The sequence below is a fragment of the Pygocentrus nattereri genome, chromosome 6 (genome assembly GCF_015220715.1).
Source record: "Pygocentrus nattereri isolate fPygNat1 chromosome 6, fPygNat1.pri, whole genome shotgun sequence".
In the NCBI taxonomy this organism is placed as follows: Eukaryota; Metazoa; Chordata; class Actinopteri; order Characiformes; family Serrasalmidae; genus Pygocentrus; species Pygocentrus nattereri.
The window spans coordinates 32,863,954-32,886,216 of record NC_051216.1 but is presented as its reverse complement, the minus strand read 5'-3'; the positions used below and the strand labels follow the sequence as shown (position 1 = coordinate 32,886,216).

General features: G+C 39.1%; 2 protein-coding genes across 5 annotated transcripts in view; one reads left to right on the top strand and one right to left on the bottom strand.

The window, feature by feature from the left end:
- The first annotated feature begins 432 nt into the window (after positions 1-432).
- klf5b (Kruppel-like factor 5b) lies at positions 433-6,430 on the top strand. The gene is made up of 4 exons (XM_017695151.2): positions 433-740; positions 2,461-3,244; positions 4,565-4,624; positions 4,961-6,430. The coding sequence occupies exons 1-4, from the start codon at positions 711-713 to the stop codon at positions 5,137-5,139; spliced, it is 1,053 nt and encodes a 350-aa protein (XP_017550640.1). The 5' UTR covers positions 433-710; the 3' UTR covers positions 5,140-6,430.
- A 3,407-nt stretch (positions 6,431-9,837) lies between these two features.
- The window catches only part of klf12b (Kruppel-like factor 12b), a 67,645-nt gene continuing 55,219 nt past the window's right edge, over positions 9,838-22,263 (bottom strand). For 3 of the 4 annotated variants that reach the window (XM_017695188.2, XM_037539316.1, XM_037539315.1), the window contains exons 5-6: positions 19,280-19,437; positions 9,838-15,805 (exon numbers count right to left, since the gene is read on the bottom strand). In XM_017695188.2, the coding sequence (XP_017550677.1) occupies positions 15,624-15,805; positions 19,280-19,437 (340 nt within the window). In that variant the 3' untranslated portion in view covers positions 9,838-15,623. The remainder of the gene's footprint in view (positions 15,806-19,279; positions 19,438-22,263) is intronic. The other variant, XM_017695187.2, reaches the window with a different exon arrangement.

Below are 22,263 nucleotides of genomic sequence, written 5' to 3'. Positions count from 1 at the left end.
CTTCTGAAAAATAAAGGCTTTATGCTAGATCTTAGAACATTATTGTGAGGATTTTATGGCAGCCACAAGAGCATTAATGGGGTCAGGCACCGATGGCACTCCAGGTTATCCCAAAGGTATCAGATGGGGCTCCATCACTACACAGAACACAGTTCCACTGCTCCACCGTCCAATACTGGGGGATTTATGCCCCTCTAACCAACATTTGGCATTGAACATGATGTCCTTAGACTCACGTGTAGCTGCTGCGGAGTCACATTCTATCTATGCAGATTCCACTATGTTTGTAATTAGAAGGGATGTCTGGATACTTTCGGATCCAGTGTTTACGCGATATTAGACAATACTCGAGCGGTCTCCAAACATGAGAGGAATCATCATCCTCAGCTCTCGGCCCCGCCCCGTCTCCAGGCGTTGAAATGAGGCGGTTGCGTAATTTGTCATGTCAAAGGCGACATGACAGCTAGCCTAGCCTAGCCCCGCTCATTCAGCACTGCTGAACCTGACTCCGGCTCGAGGTTTCGGCCAGAAGAGCTGCGTTTTCTGGCTTTGCCAGCTGTGGTGAGGAGAAAAGCGTGGGTTATGGTCCAGCTTTAGAGGTGCAGCCTAAGCCCACCCCTCCCTGTGTCCCTGTGGCCGAGGGTCTGCGAGGAGGAGACGCTGTTACAGCCTTCAGGACTGTCTCACACAGAGAGAGAGGACTAGATTTAATGCCAGCCCCAACAAACAGCCAGACTGTGGTAAGATAAAATGTCGTGTGGATTTTTTTTTTCACTTTTAGGATGTCGATTCTGAAAGTGCTATTTTTTTCTCTCCGGGTGTCCCGTCTATCTATCTGTCTCTCTGTCCATCTATCTGGCTGTCTAATAAAAGAAATGCACACAGGCTACATTTTGACGAGGCTGAAGTTGGCTTCCTATTCGCCAGCTTCTTGTTCGAATTTTGCCGTGCCACCTTAAATGGTCTCAGGCGTAACTCAGTATGTAACTGCTGCACCATTTAAGGTGGAACGGCAAAATTCGAACAAGAAGCTGGCGAATGAGACGCGGACTCCAGCTTCGTTAGGTTCTGCGGAGTGGCCTGCCTAAACAGCTCCGGTGTTTACGCAGCGCTGCTGAGGAGACGTTATTGTGTGTTTTAAGCGAGGTTTGTGAAACAGATGTAGGTTAGCTGTAGTTATCTCAGCGGGTAAGAGCTCCTGTCCCTCACAGCAGACCGGACAGTGCGAGTGTGAGAGAAACTCGGCACTTGTCCTGACCTTAATCTGAAAATTCGGAGCAGCTGGAAGAGCTAAATTCAGACGTAGATTTTGGTGGTTTCTGTTTTCCTGTGAACGAGCTTTCAGTGATTTGCATCACTCGCACGTTGCAGTGTAGAGATGCGCGGAGCGTTCAACCACCACAAATACTACAATTTAAAGAACTGCTGCTCATTTTACTCTTTTTACTGGAGCATATTTTGCTGTGACACGGGGGGCCTATGACGGCTGAAGATGTTGTCAGCCTGATGTGTCAGCTGTGTAATTGCTAATGTCACCCTCTGTGTGCTTATTAATATGGTTCAAATAAACTGTTCAGTGGAAAAATAAGATCACCCAGTTTTCCTCTCAGCCCAAACACAACCCATCAGTCGTAACATGTTTGGTGTCTCAGGATTGCTTCTGTAGCTCTGTACTGGAACTATGAGGCTGATTTATTAGAAATCTGTTTCACCCGGAAGATTTAGTTGTGCTTGACTTCAGTTGGGTGAGGGGGAAAGTGTGTGACTTTAGATTTTTCATTGAACTACTCCTTTAAGATGTTTATTTATTTATTGTTTATTATTCAGTGACTACTGCATTTCTGCTGTCAAAAAAACTCAGAAAAATGAAGAACAATCTTAACAAAACTGTTATGTAAGATGTTAAAAAATGCATTCTTCATGTAAAACATGAAAAAGAAAAAGGCAAACTATTTTGATTTCGTGTGACAGCGACAATGTATTGTTCAGTAACTATGATTAAATGTAGTGGGCAGGTTATGGGGGTGCAGCATTGAAATGTGAACCAACATACGGACCCTTAGGATTTCATCTTAAAGGGCACATTTCTTGAAAAAAGCTGATTGTCCTCACTTTATTTTTTTATATGCTTAATGTTTCAGGAGTTTAATGGAGTATGTAAACATTGTAAAAGTTTCAAAAAGTAACATTCAGTTCTTAGTTTATACAGTCCATACATGGAAACCAAGCAGGGAAAATACTGTTCATGTGAATGAATAGCTTTTTGGTGATGTCACAAAAACTAATGCATTTACACAAGTCCACCTATTCAGAATGTGACAGTTTAGTCCCCCGCCATTCACACTGAAGGAGCATTCCGCTTGCATTTAGGCACAGTAGAGCTTAAGTACTTTAGGATATTTGGTGTTTACTTTTTTGTGATGGCCACAAGCAGTTAAATGTATTTACACTTCTCCTCAGATGGATAAATACCTGCCGCCTCAGTTCCAGCCAGGCTCAGAGCATAAGTTCAGTCAGGACAGCTTTCTGACGATGGAACAAGGTTCTCCCTACAGCATCAACATGAATGTCTTTCTTCCTGATGTCACTTATCTCCGGACTGGACTCTGCCGGCCCGTGAGGCCCACTGCTCCACAAATGAAGTCCGAACCCATGCAATCTCTCAACTATCCAAGCTGTCACCATACGCCAGCCCCAGAGTACTCACAGTTCTTCAGTACAGCAAACGGAGCCGGCAACAGCACTTTCATCAAACAGGAGACGCCTCCAATTGACTTTCAGGATGTTCCTTTATTTCAGCTATTGAATTCAGACCTGGAGCCTGCAGTGTCTGCTGCTCACTCTTTCATTGAGCCTCACAACAGCGTTTGCTCATCAATGTCGTCATACAGCAACATTCACTCACAAGCCACTCAGATTACAGGAAGGCCCATGTGTGATATGGGCAGTAATGGGCCTCCCTCCTCTGGCCACTTTGGTCAGCAGCAGCAGCAGAAAGCAGCCTACCTTCCTCCATCCCCTCCAAACTCAGAGCCAGGGAGCCCAGACAGGAGGAAAGAACTCATACACAACCTGTCACCACCACCCTCCTACGCTGCCAGCATGGCATCTAAACTGGCAGGGCCAGCCTTAGGCCCTGGGGCAGCAGCCATGGCAGTACAAACACAAGCAATGCATGTCAGGTATAACCGTAGGAACAATCCTGATCTTGACAAGAGGAGGATACATCATTGTGATGTCCCAGGTGAGCCGTAAAGAGCTGTCAGATAATCATCTGTGGAGAAAAGTGTTTTCACTTTCAGGTGCTCTCAAACTAAGCATTAGAACTGGATATGTGGCTTTAGGCTGCAAGCTCTTTAGCTTTCAATGCTTTTATAGAGTAGTATGCAAACGTTTTGGGCACTCCTGGCCAAATGACTTATTTTCTTGTTGTTTTAAATAAAAAGAAATAAACACAATTTCTGCCCCCCCATGGCAAATATTAGAACCTGTATACACAAAAGTCCATAAATAAGCATTAGTTTCATAGAATTACCTAATAATTCATAGCACTTATAGTCAAAGTATATACTAACTGAACTGAATCTAAAATTCAAAAGATTAAAGCAGTTTGCATCGCCCTTGCAAAATGGGTGTGACCAAGGCTGGTCCAGAAGGTTGGCAATGAAAAAAAAAATCCTCCTTTTTGATGCTAACTCACTAATTATAAACGTTAAAAACACAAATTAATTATATCAGATAGTACTCACATATCAGAATATACTCACAAGAGTATAGTGCTGCACACTGAACTGTAGCAAAAGTATATACATAACTGGCTTGGTTAACTAAAGAGCTAACATAGCCGTTAGCAGGCAAACTAACCCACCTACCACAAACAGGAAAATCACAAAGTAGAGATAAAAATACATTTTCTAGACTGGCACTATTTCATTTCAAAATTTTAGAAGGTTTGTGCTTAGACCCTAATTAAATGAACATTTCCTCTATTTTTGAGGTTCTGTGCAATGAAGTCCTTCAGATATCAACATAGCCAAAGCAGTAGTACTACTGGTCAAAAACACAAAATCTTGTGTCCAAGTTGAGCCTGATGCCAAGTTTTGCATGTGAAATGTATTAATCCTGGAAGTCCATGATGCAAAATTGCTCATTACAGCATTCAGTTGCATTGAAAAGAATGTGATTTTGTTTGCAAACAGTAGCATGAAAAGTCCTTAAGGCTTATTATTCAGTAAGTCAGTCATGTTTCATATATTTGCTGTGATCACGCTAACATGGGTTTGTGATGATAATTACAAGGTTACACACAAGGTGTGAAAGCAACAGGTGTTATATCGTGAACTGACAGAACATCTGTGCATCATCAGTGTCTCAGAGTGACTAACAGTCCTTCAGCAGAAAGAGAAAGGGGCTATTATAATTAGTATCAGAGCTTCAGCCTCTCTATAAGATATGATCATTCAGGTTTGAGCTTGGTGAATAAGTCAGAGCTAGCCAGTGCTAGGTAATTAAAGTTATGGAACAACATCTGCTCATTGACATTTATTGCATTCTTTTGCATCAGGGTGTAAGAAAGTCTACACCAAGTCCTCTCATCTGAAGGCCCATTTACGGACTCACACAGGTAAGACTTTTTGATCAAGAACATTATAAAAGGCCTCTTCTGACTGGCTGTTCTCTTATTTTGGAGTGTACTTGTTATGTTGCCAGGCAGAAGTATGTCGCAGGCATGCACTCGCATTCTAATTGCTCTCTGAAAGTGTTATGTTTTCTTCCAGATGACTGCAAAAAGTAATTTAAAACTGAGAGTGACAAGACAGACTGATAAGGCCCCCATCACTGCAAAACCTCATTCTTTGATGTGTCCATTACTGCCATAGTTTTCTTGTGTTGATATTCTGTGTTGGAGAGATGGTGTCCCCCGTCCACTGTAACTTTATCAGGTCGTGTTTTATTTCAGGCGAGAAGCCGTACAAATGCTCCTGGGAGGGTTGCGATTGGCGCTTCGCCCGTTCCGATGAGCTGACGCGCCACTTCAGGAAGCATACGGGGGCTAAGCCATTCCAGTGTGCCGTGTGCAGCAGGAGCTTCTCCCGATCTGACCACCTGGCCCTGCACATGAAGAGACACCAGACTTAAATCTACAAGCACTGCCTTGGCTAGTCAATGCTCCAAGCTGCCTGCTTGTTTGTGTTGGTAGGCGTCGGTGTGTTGGTTACACTTTGGTTCCGGCAGCTCATGAGGTGTACGGGAGTGAACTGTGTTGGCACTAGGCCTGTAGCCCCTGTGGGACACAACAACAGCTAAATGATGCCAACTTAGCTGAGAGATTTGCCATCAGCGCTTTTTTTTTTATTTTATCGTGTTCATGACGAAAGTACTTTCAGTGCCTTTTCCATTTTTATTGAACATAGAAGCTACTACAAATGCAAATGTACCGTCCAGTCCATTGCACCTTACGATGTAGCTAAAAAAAAGTTGGCATTTCAGCCTTGGATTCATTTAGATTTAACAAGGATGGTCATGAAATTAAAGAGTTTTGTGAAAAAAACATGATCTTATGCTAATCCCAGATATTAGTTTTTTAGGAAAAAGATTTGGGTGACTATTGAATTCTTTGTGTTTGTTAGTAACATTAGCCTTGTAGCTCCAGTTCTAAACTTCTTCTACATTAATTTCACAACTGTCCTTGTTAAAGTTCAGTTAATCTAAGGAGGAAATCTCATCCCAGTGGTCCAAGTTCCAAGGCCTGCTGAAGCCCAGATGCTAATTCATAAAGACAAAAACAGCCCTTTTCAAAAGAACCACTTGATTAAAAAGAGTTTAATTCAAGCATTGAAGTCTCAGATACCAAAGAAAGAAGTAATCCATTGGATCGGTGTTCCTGTGGAGGGAGGTATTCATGTGTTTTGTTTTGTTTTTTAATCAAAGCACAATTCAGAAATGAACACTCCTGGACACTTCAAATGGAAAGTTTCTAATGCTGCATTTCATCATAGAACAACCATAAATGCTGATTTTATGATTTTTATGGATGGTTCTGAACATTTATTTGGAATGTTAAAGCTTTAAGTGTACATATTGTAATTGTTTTACTCTGTATTATTTATTTTTTTGAGATTGGGTGTTTTTCTACTCTATAAAAGACTTCTCTATGCACATGGAAGATGTGTGTAGAGCTCTGGGAACGATGGTTTTAATTATTAAAAGAAATCTTATCTTTCAGATTAGTGAAGAACTACATGATTGCCTTTAGATAAGCAGATGATGCTTCAGTTTGTAACTGTAAGGCTTACAGAGTGTTTTGTGTGTACTGTATGTGTGGTCTCATAAACTTTACTTTCCACTGCAGTAATCAAGTGTTTTTTTGGCTTTCTTCCTCAGAGAGAAAAGGTATATACATAGTTATATGCAAAACTTTGGGCGGCCCTGGTGAAATTGTTTTTTTAATTAAAAGAAAGTCAATGTTAATACACATTCTCTACAGAGAACACATATCTGCACATTTTAATGTAGAAGCTCTGCATGTTAAAATGTGCAAAATATATATATATATATATATTTAAGCTTGTTCTCTATAGTGGAGGTGTAACTTATTGTCAATCAACAAGGCATGTTCAGACTTTTGCTTATTTCTGTAATGTGACATAAAAAAGTTAATGCACGCATTATTTTATATTAGCAGTAATAACTGTGTTAAAAGTATGTTAGGTCCCAGTGTATGTGCCACAGTGGTATAGAAACATGCACACTGCTAAAGCAAGAGGTACTAAAGCGGGTCACGTTACAAATGGGACATAATCAAGACTCTTGACAGGGTGCTCAAAAGGAGAGCATGTTAATTCTACTGTAAATAAATTTCTCTTAAAGGGCTACACACTTTGTGGAGCACAAGTTTCTAATTATTACTTATAATAAGCTAAAATAATGTTTTAAACTATTAAATACATGTATATCAAGCAAACTATACAAAATTATGACAAAATGCTTTCATTTATTTAACAATGTTGTCGCTACCAATCAGAAGTTCAGGCGTGTGAATTGAATGTTTGTTGTCCATCATTTTGATATTCAGGCTTATACTTTAAATATTTGAAAAGTGGTTTCCCAAAAAATTGCAATTAGTGCAGGTCATGCCTGCGTGAATTTATCTACAAGAGAAAGAATTCTGATGATGGAGTTATTAGTGAGTCAAACTTTGTTAATATTACAAAAAAAGGTTCATTTAGCTTTTAATTCAAATCCAACTTTTTATCTTTTTTAATCTGATCTGTCATTGCTTTGTATGATTTTAAATGACTACTCTTCAACCTTTTTAAATCTAAAATCTGTTTTTTTTTTGCCACTGCATAATTCTGCATGATGTTGATTTTAATTATAGAAAGAATTAAATAGGAGGCTAAAAGTATTAGTAGTACTATTAGTATGCGTGTCTGAATTTGTGACTAATATCTTTACTATTTGTGCATATAGTCACTGTCCAGAAACAAACAAACAAAAAAATCATGCAAAAGACTGTAAAGTATAAATATTTCATCATGAATGGACCAATGTAAATCCCCCAAAGTGACTTGGCATAAAACGTTTTCACGTGAACTTGCATTAAAAGTTAAGAACATCTTTGCCTTCTGTAAAATTACCATTTGGGTTTGAGGTTTTTTTTTTTTTTCGGCCCCAGCAGAGCAGAGCACTGTATAGATCACAGGATCGGCAGTTCCTCCCTTGTTTTACAAGACAAGCTGGCAAGTCCAAGCCCAGCCAGGGAGGTTAGCTGAATGCTGATAGGTGTGGCACAGTTATAGTGCAATTGAATGAAACTGGTACATCTGGCGCTACTGGTCTTGAAAAATGTAGGTATATTTTTTAGATGAGTAATTGGGTGTTGCTTTATGTGCTGCTGCAAGACTTTAAATCCTCTAACAGGAGATACAGAACAGCATGCACCAAAATGAATAGTCCTGGCATGTAAAGTCACTTGCTCTCTATATTGTCTCTCATCAATGCTGGTACATGTTGTGCGTGCCAGTGAAGAATGTGTCAGAAAATAGGCTTCGCATTAAAAAAGGGTGTTTCTCCGCTACGTTTGTCACAGTTGGTGAGCTATAATGATGTTTCGTTTGTTTTAATTAATCTGGGAGAAGCAGATGGGTAAATGTGATGAGTCAGTCTTAAAGGAAAAGATCTGCAGTCACATTACACCTCAGTGAGAAGATCTGCAGGCCAGTGAGAGGTGGCAGCTCAGTACGCTCTCAAAAATATTGGCTCTTAAATGGTTCCTGGCTTAGAGGTATGGTTCTAGGAGATAGCTTTAACTAGTATTAAACCTTGACATTGTGTGGAGCTTCATGAAACTCCAAGCAGGTTCTTCACACTCACATATCTCATTTACTAAAATGCTACTTTCTATCGGAAGTTTGTTTAGGGGACCAAAATGTATCGTATTGCTCCAAAAAACCCTTTGGGTACCTTTGTTTTCAGCATTGTTAAAAGTGAACCTCATCATTTTTGCAAAATGAAATAATTAAGACATCAACAAAGTCATTTAGAGAAAATCTTTCCAGAATAAAGAGAAACTATCCGAATCAGGATTGATCACAGTGGTGGTGACAGGAACCAGACATCTGATGATTTTGATGCCTCTGAGAAAGGTCTTATATAAAATGATAATCACAATGAAAACGCTGATGCCTGAGACACAGTTTTATGATAGTTTTGAGATAAACCTTTGGCCTAACGTTTTTTTAAAGTCCATTCTTGGTGGAGAGTCACGTGCAAAATGTTCTAAGGCAAAATAGCCCCCAATTAAAACTTTTTTGAACCACTATGTAACCATCATCAACAATCAACATTACAGCTAGTTTTGTAATGACTTCTATGGCTAGCAGAGTGACACAGTATAAGCATGCTGGGCCAGCATGGATCAGCACCATCTATATTATTGTGAATTTTCCTGTTGTGGGACAGATAAAGGATGATCTTATCTGGATTATCTTTAGCTGAGATAAAGAAATGTGAGTTGTTAAACTTCTCTACAATAAACCATTTCACATCAAACTGCCCTGCATGACTTTGTTTACATCTCAGCAGTTGCATTATGTAGAAATGGTTGGAAGTCCACTTTAATACTACTCACTTTAAAACTGCTCATCATCAACGGAGTTGTTAGTTTGAGGCCTAGTGAATAGAAAGAAAGCAGTCTTTGTAACTTGCAACTAAGGCTCCTCAGCAGAAATGTTCTTGTTGCCCCACCACTGAAAAATGTCTTGTTTATCAAGGATTGAAAGTAATCCACCTCAATTTAGGTCTTATCTGTGCATATGAACTGGCCGGTTTTGCCCTGGCTTTACCTTTGTAATCTCTGCTCACGACTGTTATCACAAAGACAGCCTCTTTATAGCCTTTGATTTATCTTCTCCCATTGAACAGAACAATGGTCAAATCCAGAGCCTAGCTTTGTGCTGTGTGTATTTGAATGTGCGTATAAAGATTGTCTCTCAGTGAGAGAGCGCATAGAGAGAAAGCTCAGCTGTTACACAAAAAGGCACATTCATGAATTGTTGTCTCAAGGATTTCAAATGCAGTGCAGTGCATTTGCTCGAGGCAGGTGTAGTCTTACAGTATTGTTGTCACACAGCCACGCCCTGCCTCTTGTGAAAGTGACATTAAGTTTCGCAAGGAAGGTCTTTTCTAAAGCAAGAGCGCTCATCAGTCTCCTCAGACAGGAGCTTTTTTCCCCCCTTCTTAACTTTTCACGTGACCTCAAAACTAGTCAGCATAGCGAAGCAAAAGAAAGAAAAGAAACTAAAGCATCGGTCTCTTCTAAATTAGAGAGTCATACTCCATACAAAATGCAACTTTATTAACTTTCATGCCTCCGATTAGATTATCATACAAGTATAATGTTAAAACTCAAATTTTTAATTCACAGCTCAATCTTTAGGGAAAAAAAAGAAACTACAGAGAAAAGCAAAAGCACAGAATATTTAGACACCTTCTGCAGAACTCAAACAAAAGAAGAAACACTTGTTCTTTCAACCTGTGAAACGACTGAAACAAGACTTCCTCTGATAGGATTCAGTGTGAAGGGACTCCCTTTGAAGCGTAGCGGGGCAAAATGTCACAACTTTGCATTAAAATGAAAAGCTCTGAATATATTTACAATACACACACACACACTATACATAAATACAAGAACAATAATCACGGAATATCAGGGAGAAAAAAAAAACTGGAAAACCAAGGCATTTAAGTAAATATTTAGATTGCAGAGAAATAAAAAAGAGTTGATACTGAAACAGAAGCAATATTGTACAGACTAAATTGAATACAAGTAAGAATCAAGCTTTTCACATAGGAATTACCAAAGGTTCGTGCTGTACCCAAACTCTTTGTACTCACAGAAGAAACTTGTGAGGACGACAGGCACCAAATTATTCTACACCCAGCCACAAGGGAGGCCTGAAACTGTTGAAAGTCGTGAAATTCATCGGTATTATAGCAAAGAGGTAAAAAGGAATCGCTAATAATGGAGAAACTGTGTCCTTTAGTTGTAGTAATAGTATATCCATCCAAATCTGTGTAGCTTCCTCAGAAGACATATACAGCATTGCTCAACAATGTGATAAATGGGTGGGTGTTCACAGCTTTAGCTAAAGATGTCATCTTCGAACAATCCATAAGGCTCAGTGCATTACAAATAGGCTTTGTACTGTACTCTACATCGTACGCTGCATTTGGGTGTCTAGTACAAGTTTATTGGTATCAGATGCCCTTTTGTGTTCACGGCACCATTTTGTTGCCTTTCTGTGCACTTTTTGTAAGCAATTCATAAAGTAGGCACTCTTCATTATTGCATAACTTTGACCCTGTTTGCCGTTACAAAATTATGCCACAAAAAATGCAAGAATGCCAGACTGGGACGTCGCTAATACTCCTTTGAAAACGTTATTGTTTACTGATACTCTTGTTAACTAGTATGTAACAGGTGAACTCCGGCAAATCTTTCTGCATAGTTAAGTTGTTAAGACGTAGGGTCAGTTAGAGAGGTTTGATGCAAAATTCTTAGATAAAATTAAGAGTCAGAATTGCTCACAGTGGTGGTGATAAGAACCAGGTGTCCAAAGTCTTTAAAGCCTCTAAAAAAAGCTGTACTGATAATGGGGGACATTGTTTTATGATGGTTTTTAGCCTAAAACACATTTTTTAAAAATACATTCATGGTGGAGAGGTACATGCAGGGAGTTGTGTGGCAAAATCGTCCCTACAAAAAACTTTTTTACCAACAACATTACATATAAAAACTCGACAGACACGGAGGTTCACTGGTCATTTTATGTAGCAAATAAAATGGCTTTATTTGCAACTCCTGGTTCCTATCAACACTATTGTATAGAAAATCTAATTCAGTAAGTTTCTACTAGTAAGTTTCTAGTTTCTGGAGCATTTCACATCAAACCACTCTGAATGACCTTGTTTACATCTCAACCACTAAAATTACACAGAAATCTTGAAAAAAAAACACTGAAATTCTCCTTTAACTGTGGACGATGCTAAAGAATTTTCTTTATAAACCAAACCCATAAACTGATTATAGACTCAGACTGTATTAGCTCAAGCAGACATATGTTCTGTACAAGAGCTAAAATGATGCCAAATTCAATTATAACTCTTTCCTTTGAGAACATTTGAAACCAAACTAAAATTAGAAAAAAAGAAAGAAAAAGGGAACAATGCTGATGGCTCTCAAATACTGTTTGGAGAGGAACATTCATTGAACAAGGTTGTTTTCCTTTTTGATCACATTTAGCAAAATACCACTGTTACAAAAAGGCATAATCGAGCAGTAGAAATGGCTGAACGCGAACGGCCTTGGCGGAGGTGGCCGCTCCTGAACACTGTGTGTGGACCATGACTGTGCATTTCGTTAGATTGTTTAATCACATCACATCAATCATAAAGGATTGGAGCATTTAAGATGACATGACCTTAAACACTCGCTCATACAGCCCCATTGTACTCTACATTAACAATAGGTACATGAAGGTCTCTGCAAAAAAATCTGCATATGTATAAAGGTAATCCCTTGTATTACAAAACAAATAAAAAGGACCTATCCTCAATAGGTATTTACAGCCTGTAAAACTGAGTAATAACTTTCACTTTCACATATATTACAACATTTCAAAAAAGACTTCTTTGTACAGAAAATAGTCATATGCAGATGAAGTGCCCCACATTGCAGAAATTCCTCGAGAAAGTACAGTTTAAGATGATAAGATACACTGGTGATTAATGTCATGTCTAACTGAAAGTAATCCATTTCATATTCATACTTCATAAAAACAAGGTGCTGATGATACGCTCGACCCCATATACCACAGGAAACACGCATGTGTACACAAACAGATACGTAACGACAAATAAAAACATAACAGATCATAATACTTCAGAACACAAAGAGCAAGAGACGTGGTTGGTCATGTTCATTACCTAATGGACACATTCCTCTTACAGCATTTTCACAAAACTGAACTTCTTTTTCTTTGAGATAAGATAGATGTGGAGATTCCAACAGCAGTGCGCATGAAAAAAGTGTGTGTACCTGCTCATGTGTGAATCTGATTGTATGAAAATGTATCACTGAGGCTTGTACTGGCCATCTGAAAGTGCATTGCTGGAGGAACAAAAAGCTACAAAACTGAAGTAGAAACCTAAGCATGAGCCGTTCACACAGAGTCTACTCTCTGACAACAATCCAACTGTACAATGGATGATAGACCAATAAATTAAAGGGCTATTCTACCTCCGTTTTCAGCTGGTAAGATGTAAACAAAGTCATTCAGAGTGGTTTGGTGTGAATAACCGAATTGTTCACAGCGCTGGTGATAGAAACCACACATCTAAATAATGCCTCGTAAACAACTCCTTTGCAGAAAGTTATTACACAAAATAGGTAGAAATCTGTTGTCTAATACCTTAAATACTGTTTTATGTTAGTTTTGAGATAAACTTTTGCCCTAATATGTATTCATGAAGAGATACATACAGAATGTTCTAAGGAAAAATATTCCTTAAAAATATTCCCAATTAAAAAAATGTTATAACTATTTAACTATTATCAACATTACATACAAAAACTCATAAGATATGTAGGTTTAATAGTTGTTTTGATATTACATGATATTATAGGATATTGATGTATTTCCTATCACCTCCACTGTAAAGAAGTCTGAGTCGATATTTTTCTACAATGACCTATTTTACAGGAAACCACACTGAATGACTCTGTTTACATCTTAACAAACAAATTGCACAGAAATTTTGAAAAATTGGCGGAATTCCCCTTTAAGAATGGCCTGTATTTGGGATCATTACACCAAAAGAATTGATATATTTGTTATATTGCCTTTGATATTCACTTAGTGTTTATCTTCAATGGTTAAGGCAAGCGCAAATTCTGGCAGCTCAAAATATGCGACTCATTACTTCATCACCTCACTGTTCATCTCTCTGACAAATAAGATCATATAAATCTCTAAAATTAGATCTTTATTTTGAATCATTTATATAGCCTATATTGTTCTTTAAGGGACTTCCTTGAAATGACTGCCCTCTAGTGGCTGCTTTTGTTTTACGAGAATGAGGCTGAATTCTGATTCCATCTGCAATCTGGATTGCTGTTCAGTTCTAATAAAAGGTCATTTTCAGTATACGGACATGCATCATTTAAAGGGAAATTCCAAAATAAAAAGGTGTTTCTGAAAATTCAGAAATCCCTCTGTAGGGTTCTGCATAATTGAATCCTAAGACGTAAACAAAGTGATTCAGAGAGATTAATTTCACCTCAAACTACTCTGAATGACTTTTTTACATCTCAGCAATTGATTTATGCAGAATTTTTTGGAATTTTTCCATTTAATGCATTCAAATACATAACAATATGGTGAGAAGACCCTTTTTAATACTAACAAAACTCTGAATTAAATTCCATACAGCAATATTGTACATGATTGCACATGATTCAGTAGAGTATAAGGGCAGACTCTGCTGTGCTATATATCGAATTACACTTTTAAAAAGAAAATCTAGTCTATCAAATGCAATCCAGTCCTATTGGGGGTTGAGAATGTCCAACATGTCAGAGCTACAAATCTGTTACAAATATAGAAGATTCTGCAGTATAGAAAACCAAGTGGCACTGGTAGAAAGCCAAAGATTTGTCCATGTTTTGAAAGCCCTCTGATGTCAGAGCAGACTCCCCAGTTGCTCTTGAGTGAGTGTATTGCTCTCCTGGCATGTATTGTCTGTTCAAGTAAAAAAAAAAAAAAAAAGACCACACTATTGAAGGCCCACATTAGCAGAACTGGTCTGCCTTTTTATACCCCGATTTTTATCGGAGACAACAAGAAAAAAAAATAAGATGGGCAAAGAACATTGGAGCATTGAACCCGCCAGTCAAACATGGGAGAGGTCAGTGATGCATCTGACATTTCACTTCCTCTTTAGACCATTTGTTGGGGTGACTGAATGAGTAATACTGCTGAACATACTGCTGTACTGTTGATTTCAGGGGCCCATCCTATTCAAAGCTGTTTCAAAGCAAGAATATACAGAAAGGGTACATTGTTCTAAAAAAAAAAGAAAAAAGAAAAAGAAAAGCAAAATAATCTTATACTGAAAATTCTATGAATCGTGTACAATTGCACTTAACTCGCTTATCACAGAACAGAATGCACCAATACGAATTGACAAGGCTGAAAACCTGAAGTGTTACCAAACGGAGTCGTAAGGCCTGCCCAAGAGTTCATAAAGCCACACAAACTCCGTACACTTCAGCGCCTGTGCTTCAAAAATCAGTTTTTTTGGTGTAAAACCAACATCAGGGGGGAACCAAAATACAACAACAGGGAATAAGTCTGCTGATGTGTCGCCTGCTGTGTGAGTAATCTCATTAGCTGGTTTGCTGACCTATGATAAATTGAAAAAAATCTCCGGCCTTCTTGCCCGGGGTTCCTCCTCTGCTGACATGGAAATGACCCCTCAACCCTGCACAGGTGCCATGGCTTTCAGAAGCATCAGCAGGAGATCACTGTTTGCAACAACGTTGTTCCTGAAGGAACTTGGCTGCACCTGCTCCACCCTCTAGCCCAGGTCTAGCCTGGGTCAGAAAAGGAAGGCATGAATTCAGCCACTCCATTCTGAAGTTCTTCACATTGTTGATGATGAAAAGAAGCAGCCGTTTAAAAAAAAAAAAACAAACAAAAAAATGATGCTGAATGAAAAAATGTGAAAAACAAACTGCAGACAGAAGAACTCTCACTTAAAAACCAGCAAGCAGGTGCTGAACATCTCTGTATGTCCATGTTCAAGACATCCTGAATATGACCTCAAGCCTGTAAGACCGACCTGTTCCACCTTTGGGGAATACTATGGACACTTTTCTGTCCATCATGTATCCTTCATACCTTTTCCGTCTTTCTTCTGTCTCGTCCCTGGGGTCCGGTATGCCCATGACCATGTCCAGCCCAGCTGAACGAGTGCAGGGGGAGAACCCAGCTCCCCCCGGCCTGACGTGCATGCGCGTGTGTTTGGGAGAGAGAATGTGTGTGTGAGGTGGACCAGGCTCACACCAGCATGTGTCTGCGGCGGTGCAGGGCCAGGTGGTCAGAGCGTGAGAAGCTGCGGTCGCAGTCCGCACACTTGAAGGGCTTGACCCCCGTGTGCTTCCGATAATGCCGTGTCAACTCGTCTGAGCGAGCAAACTTCCATGTACAGCCATCCCACGTGCATTTGTATGGCTTCTCACCTGCAGAAGAAAACGAGAAAACACTATAAATTAGCAAAAGGCCAAAGGATTAAAGACTCTTGACCAGGAATACTGGTCCTGGAGGACCACAGTCCAGCACAATTTGGTGATTTCACTGCTCAAAGACTCCTGATTTATCAACACTCATCCATTAGATACCACGTTCAGGAAGTTTGTTAACACTCAGGCTTTTCAGATGCACATATATCACAGACTTGGCTTGTAATGAATTGATGGAATGAATGAATAAATGAATGAATGAATGAATGAATGACTTACTTACTCACTCACTCACTTACTCATTGACTCTGATTACATATTCTGCTAGATTTACTAAAGATTGAGCAACATGCAGAAGGCGATTTTGCAACAACTTTTCACCCCCCTTTTAAATGCTGGTGTAGATTTGCAAGTTTTGCACTGGTGTAGATTTTCGTTGAGAGACTTCCATTGACACTGGCAGCAGCCATAGTGATAAGATACTGCGCTGATAAAATATTTACCATCAGAATGACACTGTTTAAACTCTCAGGACCAGATGTAAGTACAAGAGAAAATGCAGTGCAAAATCTGGCAAGACACGTCCACAATATACAGGTGCAGTCTGAACTCTACTCGTTTCACAAACTCTATTCTCTTAGTCAGAGTACAATAAAACCTCTGTAGAATATTTTGGTGGAAAAGAACATTATTTATTAAATCTCTTCATCACTGAACTTTTTTTGTCTTGAGCTTGTTGATGCCCCCATCATTCAGCTGTGCCTTTTAACCCTGCACCTCAGTTAATGAGTGGGGCTAAGAGCATGATAAAGTGCAGTCTTAGTAAATCGGATGTTAAATTCAGACGCATTGTGGGAGCATATTATGGTTGCATAAAGGCTTGTTTTTCGCTGGTAGACTAAGGTTGAGTTGAAAAGAAAAGAAAGGTAAAATGGCTAAAAAACTGGCAATGCTGCTGAATCCAAACCTAACCTTTAGAATAAGGAAGACATTTTATAACATGGTAACTGATGGAAAAAAAATAAAACAAAAGCTACTTAACAGAAGCCAACTAATTCCAAAGATCCACTTACCACCCACAATATTTTTGTTTAAGACTGTGGTGCTATTACTATCATTAGCTGAGCAGCAGTTTAGTCTCATTTAAATGAAACCTGATTTCTCTGTCAAAACAAGAACAAATCTACTTGATCCACCACTGAACGTCCAGTAAACCTGGTGTACTGTCAAATTATGTCATGATCAGCCCAACTAAAACATTGTATACAAAGGACACATTTTGCTATATGAATTATTTCAAATTTGTCAGCTAATGTATTTTCATTTCAATACAAGCTGTAATTTCACACAAAAAAGCTGAAATTTGCCCTGTGTATGTTTGAAATACAAAGATTGAATTGTTAAATGAAAAATGAAGAATAAGATCTTCTTCTTCTTTCGGCTGCTCCCTCTAGGGGTCGCCACAGCGGATCATCTGCCTCCATCTTGCCCTATCCATTGCCTCCTCTACTTTTACACCAACCATCTCCATGTCCACCTTCACTACATCCATAAACCTTCTCTGAGGTCTACCTTTTCTCCTTCTACCCAGCAGCTCCATCTCCAACATTCTTTGCCCAATATATGCACTATTCCTCCTCAACACATGTCCAAACCATCTCAACCTGGCCTCTCTGGCTTTATCTCCAAACTGCTCCACCTTCACTGTCCCTCTGATCTGCTCATTTCTAATCTTGTCCATCCTTGTCACTCCCAACGAAAATCTCAGCATCTTCATCTCCGCCACCTCCAGCTCAGCCTCCTGTCTTTTAGACAGAGCCACAGTCTCCAAACCATACATCATAGCAGGACGCACTACTGTCTTGTAAACCTTCCCTTTCACTCTTGCTGCTATCCTTCTGTCACACATCAGCCCTGACACCCGTCTCCACCCACTCCATCCTGCCTGCACCCTCTTCTTCACCTCTTTTCTACACTGTCCATTGCTCTGGATGGTTGACCCAAGATATTTGAAGTCATCCACCTTTACGACCTCTACTCCTTGCATCTTCACCTTTCCACCTGCCTCCCTCTCATTCACACACATGTATTCCGTCTTATCTCTACTGATCTTCATTCCTCTCCTCTCCAGTGCAAACCTCCACCTCTCCAGATTCTCTTCCACCTAAGATGCCTGCTGTAAATGTAAATCCTCCACTTTTGACTCGTTGGGATAGCCTGAATCTTGTACCTCAGTGTGTTTAATTAAGCAAAAGAGCATTTTATTAAAACTTTAATTAAATCCTCTAAATGGCCACGTCCAGGCCCAAAGTTTTATTTCATGCTTATATACGAATAATAAGAATAGCTCAACCAGTTTGCACTGAGGTCTCAGTAGTTACTGAATAATAAGCCTTAGTCCGTAATAAGCCTGAGATTTAAAGGTGTTATAGTCCAGAAAACATCATGGTGAAAGGTGTATAGGTGTAGCTATAGCATAGTAAACAATGTTAACTTAAGATGGGCTTGAATTACAGAAATCTTACCTGTAGCAGTCTTTAACAGATTGGAGATAAACCTCAGTTAAACCTAAGATAGAGCGACATCTAGTGGCAGATGAGCGATTTTTAAATGAGACAGCCACTGGGTTCAGTTTAAACCACAGATTTACTTTAAACTGCAGCTCCCAAAGACACAGCGATTGAGCTTAAAATCCCATTTGACTCAATCAGGCTTAAACTGGCGTGTGACTTTCTGCTGTTTATTTGTGTTTAAGAAGTTTGACAGTCGAGAACTGACAGTCATATTTGACCAATTATTAGTCAGTAAATCACTGTTGCTACAGAAGCTGCACTATACAAGATTTTCTGTTAAAATGTAAAGAACTGGCATAACTGCTGCAAGTCGCTCTGCAAAGCCTGAAATAATCATTTAAAATGTACGAATGTGCGTTTTAATGTAGACGCTCAAAGAGGACCTGGCTGGATGTCAAAATCAACATTACATTGATGAAAATATGGTGACAACAGCAGATAATTCACTCATATTCCTTGGACAACAAGTTTTGACTGAGTTGACTGAGGTGACAAAATGTTCACATTGGTGGAACCTTATTAGCAACTATTAATTATTCAGTAATTAATTATTCAGTGTTGATTTCAGAGGGGAAACAGAAACTAATATGCAGGCTATATTGGGGAAATGTAGAAAATCATCAACCTGTCCTGGACCTTGAGTCTCCAGGTCCTGTTTTAGACTGTTAAAGTTCTCGGACTATCCTATAATAGGTCTGTAAAAACAGTATCTATAACAGAAACTACAAAGCTACTGAACAAAGGAACAAATTGGTAGCTTCAGTATTTCCTGGAAATGAATTATAATCAAAACTGAAATCAACCAGTCAGTGAGTTAAAACTGCAGTTAATACCTTTTCGCCTTGAGACAAAAACAGAGTATAATAATGACTTTATGCATGCATCAGTGTGTGTGTCTAACCTGTGTGTGTCCTCCGATGTGCTTTCAGGTGGGAGCTCTTGGTGTAAACCTTATTGCAGCCCTCGAAGTCACATCTGTGAATGCGCCTCTTCTTGGAGTCCGGTGACTCGGACCGCCGTGGGCGCCGCATGCTCTCAATACTGAATGGTGACATGGAACTGAATGAAGAGAGGCGAGGAGCATGAGTCAGCAGAAAGCAAATGAACCACACTACAGAAGAGCCAGACAGTGAGTCAGCTGAAACCTGACCTACTCTAATCAGCTTGCGATGGTCTCAGTAGGGGGTTCCTTTCTGCTGATGCCTGAACTCACTACTGTCTCCAAGTGGCACATTGATTAAAGTTACAGTTAATAAGTTTGCTCTCCAGCAAATGTAACGCTCTCTTTGAATACATTTGGTGCTGGAGATTCCACATAATGAGCCTCTCTGAAGTTTTTTTGGTTTATTTATAAGTAGTCGTTTACAAAACATTAGCAACATGAGTAAAATAGCAGAGGACAAGAGGTTTATATAAAATAAAATAAAGTTAAATAAAAGTAGAGACAGCATTCAGGCTTCAAGTGGTCTGCTACTTATGCGTTTAGCTATGCAGTGTAGATTTGCCCATTTTCTAGAAAATCTAATGTGACACAGTCTCAGAAACGATATAAGCAAGTCTTTAAGTTTACTTGACAACTTGATATATATGTATAACTTAGTTTAACTATGTATAACTGTGTCCACCCTTTATTACAGCTTCCATTTTTTCAGGAGACCTGCTTTCAGTTTTTCAGGAAATCTGCACTGAAATTGTTCTAGACGTCCAAGTTCTGTCTTAGGAGTTGCATTTTTTGCTGCTTATGATCAAAGTAATCTCAAACACGTTCAGTGATGTTGAGGTCTGGACTCTGGGGTGGTCAGTATATTATTCTGAGAACATCAGCAGCTTCTTTGTTTGGTTTGCAGATGTTCTTTTTGCATCTATTTCTTTTTCTCAACAACAGCTCCTTGATCTTTTCAGACTCATAGTGCTGAGTTGTATTCTCACAGATATAAGAGTAAGTACAGTTTTGATGGTCTGTCAGGTCTTGCACAGTTATTAGGAGTCCCATTTCCTTTAAATATTGTAATTACTATCTGAACTCCAGTTTTAGAAACTCATTTTCCATTTCCTTATGCAAGTGATCTTCTCATTGTCTTCTCAGACTTTTTGAGTGGAATTTTGAGTGGAAATTAAATAAATGAAATGTGGTGTCTCAGTACTGTACGTTAACCTTGTAGCTTCAATAATGAAGAATCAAACCACCTTAAACTGAAGAACCAAACATTTTGGATGATAAATCAACTATGTAAATCTTTGCTAAACTAGTGCTTTAAGTTACCTATTAGCCAGACAAAAGATAAAGAACTTTGTAGTAATTAACTACATATTAGAATCAAGTGCAAAACTGTATATAAAAAACACATCATTGGCAAAAGCCAAGCATACTGCCTCTAAAACGCAAGGATCATGGCCTTCATTTCATGAAGTCAAATATTACCAGCATGCAACATCCAAGTAGGGACTTCTAGAGATGCAGTTTAATCAGAAACAGAAACAACTCTTTATTCTCTCAACATATTACTGTATCAGCAATCATGTTCTGTTTTTGCATTGCTGATTCCATCAAGTTTTCTTCTTCTTTATATTAGTGCCAACTGACTGCTCTGCCTCTTATACCACATAACACATCTGTACATAACCACAAAAACCAGTTAAGTCCAACAGCTATAGGGAAGAGACAGATTTAGATCTAAGCTTCATGAAACACTAGATGGCACTCTATCCCTGATATATTTCAACTGAGCTATTTGGTTAAGAAGGCAAGACAGCTCATTTCTCTTTCTGAAGCAACCACCAATTGTCAGCACAGAGTGTCTTGCTTTTGAGTGTTTTGCTTGCTGTCCCCTAATGATAGTTCACCACTGTGTTTTCCCATAATGAATAGGCTCTGGCCAGTCTTTTCACACTAGATCAATATCTGATGGCATCACATCTCTAATGGATGAAAACTGGACAGCATTAATGTTTCTGTGTGTTTGTGTCTGTAGTGGCTGTAGGATAATGAAATATCGATACATCTGAGCACAGGACTGTTTTGAGTTGGGGTGATAAGTGGTGACAGAGTTGCTTGGCTTTCAGTGAGAGGTTTTATCATGTGTATCAGCCAATGAGCTTAACATGACTGGAGCAGACAGCAAAGCCACATCACTGTATGCTAAAAGTGAAGAGGATATACTCTCTCCAAGCAGTATGTTTGTGTCTGTGTGTATTATGTGTGTGCATTTGTTTTTGTCCACATTTAGAATAGAAACATCATGATTATCTAAAGAAAAGAAAAAATCTGACAAACTGGTCCTGACTGGTCATGCTTTAAACAGAAATGTCAAATACAATAGAGTTTTGGTTACTGAGGTTAATGTTAGGATTAGGCTTATATATACAGACTGTAGTCCATCTGTTTTTCTGCATAGTTTGTTAACCACCTTTACCCCATTCTTCAATAGTCAGGATCACCACAGAGAGGATGTTATTTGGGTGGTAGATCATTCTCAGCTCTGCTGTGACACTGATGTGGTGGCCGTTTGTTCGTTTGTTCATGACCTCAGTGTTACTGCTGGACTGAGAAAAGTCCACCAAACCAAAATATCCAGCCAACAGCGTCCTGTGCCCACTGATGAAGGACTAGAGGATGACCAACACAAACTGTGCCAAGTCAAACTCATTTCAATGGTCAAAATGATCCACCACCAATGATACCTGCTCTGTGATGGTCCAGTAGGGACCAAAAAACAAAACAAAAAAAAAAAAACAAAAAGAACAAAAACAAACCACAGTCTGTAATTGTAGAACTACAAAGTCCCCCTATATAGTAGGTGGAGCTGATAAAATGGACATAGAGTGTAGATACAAGGTAGGTGTGGAAAAAACACTATATTGCAATAAATATAGGTAGCATTAAAA